At 42.8% G+C, this 8,864-nt stretch overlaps 1 protein-coding gene across 1 annotated transcript; it reads left to right on the plus strand.

The window, feature by feature from the left end:
- Nucleotides 1–1,529: 1,529 nt before the first annotated feature.
- LOC118741947 (inactive pancreatic lipase-related protein 1-like) lies at nt 1,530–7,625 on the plus strand. Its single transcript, XM_036473915.1, has 5 exons — nt 1,530–1,650; nt 5,414–5,579; nt 5,662–6,104; nt 6,549–6,749; nt 7,334–7,625. The coding sequence occupies exons 1-5, from the start codon at nt 1,530–1,532 to the stop codon at nt 7,552–7,554; spliced, it is 1,152 nt and encodes a 383-aa protein (XP_036329808.1). The 3' UTR covers nt 7,555–7,625.
- Nucleotides 7,626–8,864: the final 1,239 nt, after the last annotated feature.

The raw sequence follows: 8,864 nt of genomic DNA on the forward strand, positions 1-8,864 counted from the left end.
AAGGGGCGACCCAGGAGTGCGCGACTTCGACAAGGTCTGTCCATAAGGACAGGGGCGTTAGCTGGGTGCGGGGCATGTTAAGAGGTGCCGTGAGTCATGTGGCGACTCTCTACATGCCGGGAATTAGTTGGGCACATCCTCATTAATTCTGCTCATATATGGGTTTAGCCTGCTGGAATAGCCAGAGCGACGTTGGGCTATTGTGGTGCGGGTCTCCCGAGGCAGACAAAGTTCTGTCCCGTCCACGTCAGGTGGCTGTGTGCCTAGAACGGCATTCACAGGGCGGGAGTCTACATAACTTGAGACCGACTCCCTGTGAATGTCGCTCAGGGCCTGTCGATGAGCTGACGGGTCCAGAGGTTGTTTAATGAACCCCTAAACTTCGTCTGGCGAGGGCTCTTCTGCGAGCAGTTGTTTGTTTGGATAACAACGTCTGTGGCTCCCCGCAAGAAACTGCTTGCAGAGCATTGTGTTATGCTCCTTGATTGGGAGCATCTGCGCCTCGTCGTGAAGGTGGTGTTGGGGCGACATCATAAGGCATCCACTGCGTCCTGCTAGTCCCAGGCGACCACACGGGCGCTGCACCACGGCCAGCAACTTGAGGACATTGTTGCGGCTCTGCTCTCTGTTGACAATTGCGGTTGTGTGCGCCGAGAAGGAGAGCAGACTGTCGTAGGTGACCCGAGGATTTTGGTGTTATTCACCGTCGGTATTGTTACGCCATCGACGTGAATACCCAGTTATAGTCTGACCTCCTTCGTCCAGGTGGTGAATAGGGTTGCCGAGGATTTCGCAGGGGATTGGGCAAGGCTTTTTGCAGTGAAGAAGCGAGAAATCTCGGCGAGATAACCGTTTACTTTCGAGCAGAAGTCGTCAATTCCATTCCCAGACGTCATAATCGAGCAATCGTCAGCATAAGAGACAATAGTGACTCCCTCTGGTCGTTGAGGGAGCTTTGAATTATAATAATTAAACGATAGTGGGTATAGGACTCTACCCTGCGGTACCCCCTGTTTAATATTTCTTAGTTTGCTGGTTTTGTCCCTAAAAGGTACTGACGAGTATCGACCGCTCAGATAATTCGCCGACCACCGTTTGAGTCCCTGTGGGAGTGAGGAGGTCTCTATGTCTTCTAGCAGCGCTGAATGCCTTACAGTGTCGAACGCCTTGTATTGGGGAACGTGCCTCTGCCCGGTTGGTTGATGGCGTAGGGAAAACAAAGACTGACATCACCGCCAGCCAAGAAATGCGATGGATAAGGGAAGACAAAAACACGTGTTTCTTTGCGACGTCTACCACAGCTGTCATATAAATGAGCGCAAATTTGGTGTTGGATTTGTGATGGAAGAGATTTGGGTCTAATATGTGACCATTTCGGTACTATTCATTTACCAATATATTTGGCCAAGAACTTGTTGATGTTGTAGCGACTACTCAATCCTTCCTAGATCGGCTTGTCCCTCAATCGTTGTCGTCAGGATTAACTAACAGGAGACCAAGAAAGTGTGCAACTCCAACTGGGTTAGACCATGGGGACAGGGGTGTTACTTGAGTGGGCCTTTGGGGGCATTCAAAGAGATATCTCGTGTCATGCGGTGACTCTCCGCATGCAGGGCACTAGTTGGGCACATCCGCATCTAACCGGCTCAGGTAAGAATTTATACTGCTGCAGTAGCCATAGCGAAGTTGGGCTATGGTGGTGCGAGTCTCCCGAGGCAGATGAAGGTCTTTCTTATCTACGTCAGGTGGTTTTGTTTCGAAAATGGCTTTCACAGGTCTAGAGTCGGTATAATTGGAGACCGACACCGTGTGAGTGCCGTTTATGGCCTGTCAGTATATTGTCGGGTCCAAAGTTTGGTTTATGAACCTCCGTAAGTTCATATGGATGCCATTTTCCAGATATCTGGAACGATGAGGGTGGCGTTAGACAGATTTAGGACCTTAGTGAGATTATCTACTCTTACGGGACCCAAGTTTTTCAACATCAGCATGCATGTTCGCTTCCCGATGGCTACCTGAACCTCATTGCTGGTGAAACCAAGTGGTGCATTGCGTTTTGCAGTTTGGGCAGCCTTCTGGTCACTCCACGTTTGCATTTGCCCATCGGAGGATACAGCGTTTAACTGTCGGCTAAAATATCGCTCGCATCGCTCCGGCTTCATCGGATTGGAAAGTGACCTCACGGTTGACCAAAGCTTACTCACACCAGAGGTGAAGTTGCAAGACTTCAGATTCTCCTCACACTTCTTCCGCTTGTGTACGTTCACCAGTTGCCGAAACTCCCTGTTGACATCCTGGATCGGCCTGACGAAGGCTGTCAGCCGCTTCAGCTGGAAAATTCGGACGGGTGTCCGAAAGTCATCCGGCGGGAATGAAGCGGGCTGCAGCAGCAGTGACAACCCTGCGGAACTTACGCTCACTTACTTAAACGTAACTTCCGCGAAGCCGTTCCAATGCGCTTTACTAAAGTTTACGTAGGTTCGATGTTACTCGGAAGCAAAGTCGACAGGTTTATCGTTCCATATGACTATGGGCGGATGGTCTGATGCTAGAGTCAGCATAGGTCGCCACGTTATGCTGTTTATCAGATCAGCGCTTACAATTGCTATGTCAGCTGCCCATAATCCATATAATCCTAATGTCGAATCGTCTACCCGCTCAGCTTGAATGCCAAAGATCGTGGAGCGTGTTGAAGTCACCAACTTCTATACGGTTTTCACCTCTGATGGCGCAGCTATTTCAGGGCAGGTGGTTACAGAGGGTATATGTATATACGCCAAATATTTCGAGGTCGACATCGCCTGGCCGAAGAGCAATACCCTGACATTCCAGGATGGTATCCCCGCGGTCGACGATGTGGTGCGTGAATAACGCTGTGCCACACCCACCATTACCTCGCTCCCGCTCTTGGCGGTGCACATTCTATACAGCGCAGCTCAACAATGTTGAGTTGCTGTGCAGCTTCGTCTCTTGGACCGCAGCTATCAATAATCCATGTCGATCCATGAAGTCGGTTATCTCCTCGATATTGCTCTGAAGTCCGTTGCAGTTGAACTGTAGAATCTTGGGGTGCCTTGTGAGACATCGCAATATAGGGCGTGAGTGATTTGTGGTGTTGCCTGCCGGCCAATTGATGTGTATGCTGCTGTTGGGGATGCTTCCTTGTGGTGGTAGTGGGCAGCGTCGCAGAGGGTTGAGGGTTTGCGATGGTATAGTACAACTAGGGCCCACGAAGTTGCTCGCCCAATCGCACGTCGTGAGCAGTCCTGAACACGCCCTAAAGTGGAACCAGCCAAGGCACTTGACTGATGTCACGTTACGGTATATCCTGGACTGACACATCGAGTAGATTGTATGATGAACTATGAGCTGTTGGCGGCGGGGTGTTGGTGGGGGTGAGGTTGTGTCTGTGGTATGCTTTTCTATGGCTGTGCTCTGTTGGGGTGGTTCGGTTGGTGTAGCATGAGACCACGAATGATGTGATCCACCGCCGGTGAGTTCTAACACCTGGACAGCTTCTGAGGTGACTCCACCAGAGTAGGTATTGCGCCTGAATGAGGTGGATTTTGGGTGTAACCGCCTCTGGCATACGCAGCAGGTGTAGGTTTCTGGTTCAGGGTTTGATTCGATGCCAGCCCTGAGCAGATGTTGCCCCTTGGATGAACAAAGTTTAAGAGATTTCGCCTACCTAAAAAGGGTTAGATCACCGAAACAACGGAACAGAGCCAGACTGTCATCAAGCAGATTCCCAAAGACTCTTTGGAGAACTTTTACGCTGTTACAATAATGAACGCTAGCAATCCGACATTAAAAGTTCTCGAAGCGGTACGCGCTGGTGATCGTGGAGGCATAGGAAAGCCTTGCTTTATAGGATTCGGCCAAAATCATTTAGGCAGTTACAGGGCGATGAAGAAGGTAGATTGGTATAAAAAATTGGAACAATCAAATATTGACTTTGGCACTTTTGAAAAATTCTAAAACTGACATATTTTAGTAACTATCTAATCTTTGGGGTTACCTTTGACAGCCTGCTCTCCATTTCCGCACACACAACCGCTATTAGCAATAAAGTACAGAGCCGCAACAAGGTCCTCAAGTCGCTCGCCGGCAGCACCTGGGGTAAAGATTCAAAAAACGAGGCAATCGGCCGAATTATGCGTCCCCGGTTATGAATTATGTGGCACCTGTTTGATCGCAGGGAACTAGTTGAACGCAATGGACGAAAAGCAACAGGATGCCTTCTGATGTCACCTCAGCGTTATCTATGTATATATGTATGTAGATACATAACGAGTTCCAAATGTTCCCTGTAAGGGACCATGTTTGGGTGGAGGACCCAGTCACGTTAGAAGGCATCTTTTCGAGTATATGCACGCGGTCCAAACTTACATCGACCAACCACTGGCCCGATGATGCATCGACGAGTGATCAATGGCACTCAGAGGGGCTGACCTATGAATGCCGTGATAAGAGTCCAATCTACAGCTGTTGCAGACTCATAGTTTCGACTTGCACGTAAGACACGCGTCATTCTAGCCCAACTATGGTCTTGATATTGCAGCTGCCTAAACGGCTACTTATTCAGACTCGACCCCGACATCTCCAACGAGTGTCCGGCATGTGGAGACAACCCCCATGAAATCATAAACCTCTTCATATGTGAACTCGAGCTTGCCCAGCTAACACCACTTTCCCTCTAGTCTAACCACGTCGAAACGGCTAGTTTCCTAAGGCTACCGTTAATTGAGCTTGACGACAATGATTGATGGACAAACCAACCTAGACGATGCTTAGTAGTGCCGCTACAAACACAACAACAACAAAGGCCAAAAGAAATTTATTCTAAAATGCATTGGGAACTTCTCTTTTTTATGGATTTTTTTTCTATGAAGTTTCACTTGTACCGCACGTAGGGAATGCTATACATATTTAACAGCGTTGCCCACCCGCCGTCTTATTTGATAAATGCACTTTTTGAATGCAACATTCGCTTCTAACTAATTTTAGTGCAGTGTAAAGCGTTTGCAATGGACAACGTTGACATTTGATTGATGTTTGCTATCCACAATCAAGCCATAAACATTTAAATGCTAAATAGTCATTACGAAAATGCAATGCGAAAAGTGCTATGAACCCTTTGAACCTTCTTTTCAACGATAAGTGCGTAGATATGCCGCCACCAAGCAAAAACTTACAACGAAGAAATGCAAAGCCAACCAAAATATATTTAAGCGTTTGAAAAAGTAGGCTTGAACAGTTAAAACCTAAGCTCAAATGTTCAACATGTTTTTCGTTTTTATGGTGAAAGTATGAATTGGTTCCTAAGAATTTCTGTGTACCTAATTGCTTTTGGTAAGTGATGAAAGAAACAACAAGCGTGATCTTTACTATTAAATAATTTTCATGCACCCAGCTGTAGCGCACGCCGAAGTGGAACTTAGAGATGAGGACTACAACAAGACTTGGATGTATATGCCCAACGGCGAGGGTGAAATGGAAGTGGCTTATTTGGTTGAACCGCCAGCCGAACACGATCGTAGTGAAATATCTGAATTTATACAATTTGAATTTTATGACAGGTATGCACTAGCGCGCTCTACAATCATTCATCCCACATTTTTGCTCATATTTACTGCATACCAATGTACTTTTACGCGCCAGCTCGAACCCTGACAAACCATTAACGACCGCTTTTTCGCTACTCGAAAGCCCCACGACGAGTACCACTCGCCGACGCAAACGTGAGACCTGGGAGGAGCTAGCCGATAGATTTAAACCCGATATAAATACGAAAATTTTGGTACATGGCTGGAAGTCGAGTTCACGCAGTAATTCCATACAAGCTATACGCAACGCTTACACCGAACGTGGTAATGTGAATGTATTCGCTATAAATTGGAGCGATCAAGCGGATAATATTTACTATCTTGAACCGGCGCGTTATACAGTACAAGTGGGTAGAGCAGTGGCGCAATTAATTGATTTGCTAGTGGAACAGAAAGATGCCGATCCGAAGAGCATACATTTGATAGGACACAGTCTGGGGGCGCATATAATGGGTTATGCTGGCTCGTATACGAAATATCGCGTTGGACGTATTACCGGTGAGTAGTGGAGCATACCGATTGCAAGAGAAATTACACATGCACAGTTGCGGGAAAATAAATAGGGACGCGACATTTTAACAAGTTTTGGCTATTTATTATTTTTTTTATTTAATGTTTATTATTATTATAAAAAATATCAAAACTGGGTGGAGTTTTTGAACAGCTTGAAACTTGCAATTTATTAAATTAAAATTTAACGCATACTAATAATTTTACTAAAAATTCTTATTAAAAAGTTTAAAATTTTGCCGAAATTTCGAAATTTTTGTACAAAGTTTGAAATTCAGACTTACTGGATTTTTTGCAACGAGCTATATTCTCAAAAAAACAAAAAACAATAAACGTTAAATAAACAAAAGCAAAATAGCAAAAATTTGTTAAAATGTCGCGTCCCTATTTATTTTCCCGCCCCTGTATGTATGCATTTGCGTATTTATGTAGGTTTGGATCCCGCACGTCCCGCTTTTGAGGGCAGCACTGGTCCTGAGAATCATCTCGATGTAACCGATGCTGAATTTGTTGATGTCATACACACCTGTGCGGGTATTTTGGGCTACAAGCAACCGATTGGTGTTGTAGATTTCTATCCAAATGGTGGAGGCGCTTTCCAGCCAGGCTGTAATCAACCTGCGCAAATATTTAGTGAGTTAATTTAGCATAATTTCGTTTAAAACTCAGAGAACGTATAATCATCACTCACTTTTATTTTTCATATATTTATATATAAGGGTGCATCACTCTCCCTGAAAAAATAAAAATAAAATAAATAAAAATCGTCGAGGGTTTTCCATGGGAATTATAAAGCTAATTATATTTTAAGACTTCTAAAATATTTCGAAAAAATATTAAGATTTACGTGAGTGAACTGGATAGATTTGAAAATACCTCAAAAATCGCATTATTTTGATTCCGTTGATAAAATTTTTAAACATTTTTATGCAGACCTTTCAAGCTTAAACTTTTCTATGATATAAGAATGTATTTTTGACATTTTTTCCGTGAAGAATAAATTTGTTAACTTTAGTGGCTTCCTGACGGTATATAATTAATTCTATGTATAGAGAAATTTAGTGAATAAATTACCTTTACAAAAATACAAAACACGTTCATATGGCACACAAAGAATTTTTAGATTTTTTTCCACTAAAGCAGATTAACCTAACGTAACCTATAGTTGATTTCTAATTTGTTTTCACTTAATTGTCTTTCTTTTAACCCTTTCAAAGCTGGCTGCAGTCATGGTCGCTCGTGTGAATACTTCGCCGAGTCCATTAATAGCAAAACGGGTTTCCTAGCTACCGCTTGCAATTCTGTAGTCGATGCGAAGGCTATGAATTGCACTGGACAACGAATTTTAATGGGAGATCCAGTGCTGCAAAATGCCCGCGGTATATATTCAGTAAAAACGGCGGATAAACCAAATTTTGCGCTTGGCATGGAGGGCTAAAAAAATGTAAATGATCTGGATAACAAAAAGAATATGTATGCTATGGATTAAAAAAAGAGTAAAAATTCAAAAAAAAAAATATTTGGTTCTTGCACAAACAATATAATATTATTTACACAAAATATTTTATTTAAATTTTATTTTACAATCAATACTAAATAAATGTCTAATACGATACAAATATGCTTTTTGTTTTTTTAATTACTTAAATAAATAGTTAGGGTATCGGTAAAAATACGCAAGGATGTATAAAATCTTCAATGATGTTTTAGAAAATCAAAAAGGCGTGAGTACCAGGCACTCCTAAAATTTGATGTGTAAACATCTATGTACGGCTTGACAAAGCATTAGGCGATTCAGTTACATATGTACATTAGAGTGAATCACCAGAAAAAGTAACGGATTTTCCACCGGAATCATAAAACTTATTATATTTCGAAAAAATATTAAGATTTACGTGGGCTGGACCCATCTGAAAATATCTCCAAAAATCGCGTTATTTTGATTCCGTTGGTAAAATTAAAATTTTAAGAGTAATCTTTTCTATGATCTGAAGAAATTTTTTAGAAAAATTATTTAAGAAAACTACATTTATTTATAAAAAAAAATCGATTTTTGGAGGTATTTTCAAATGGGTGCAGCTAACGTAAATGTTAATATTTTCCCAAAATATTGCTGCGGAAGTCTTAAAATATAATAGAATTTAAAACTCCGATGGAAAAACAGCACCCATTTTTTTGTATGGAAAGTGATGCACCCTAATGTACATAAATAGGTTAGGTTAGAAATTTCATTTCGTGACTAGTTTCAAACTACCCCGATATGATCCCGAACTAATCCCTAAGAAGTTTTGAAGTGGTTATAAAAAAGCCGTGAACTTGCGCCGAAATAATCTCGAAGCAGTCCCCGAAAAGTTACCTTACTAGACCCAAAACAGTTCCAAACTACACCCGAAATGTTCCTGAACTATTTCGTAAATGTCCTGAAATAGTCACTGACCATCTCGAAATGGTCCTATACTAGTTCCGAAATGGCCTGCACTAGTTCCGAAATGAATCCAAACTAGTATCGAAATAGCCCTTAAATAGTCCTGAACCAGTCTCAAATGGTCAAAAACCAGTCCCGAAATGGTCCCGAGATAGTCTTGAACTCGTCCCGAAACGAATGAAAAAATCGTGAACTTGTCCCGAAATTATCTCGCACAACGTCTGTAAAGGTTTCGAAATAATCCCTTTTTAATCCCAAAATGATCCCGAACTAGTCTCAAATTAATCCTAAATTAGCCTTGAACTAATACCGAAATGGTCATA

This window comes from Rhagoletis pomonella, unplaced genomic scaffold (genome assembly GCF_013731165.1).
Source record: "Rhagoletis pomonella isolate Grant_MI unplaced genomic scaffold, Rhpom_1.0 Rhpom_scaffold_00006, whole genome shotgun sequence".
Lineage (NCBI taxonomy): Eukaryota > Metazoa > Arthropoda > Insecta > Diptera > Tephritidae > Rhagoletis > Rhagoletis pomonella.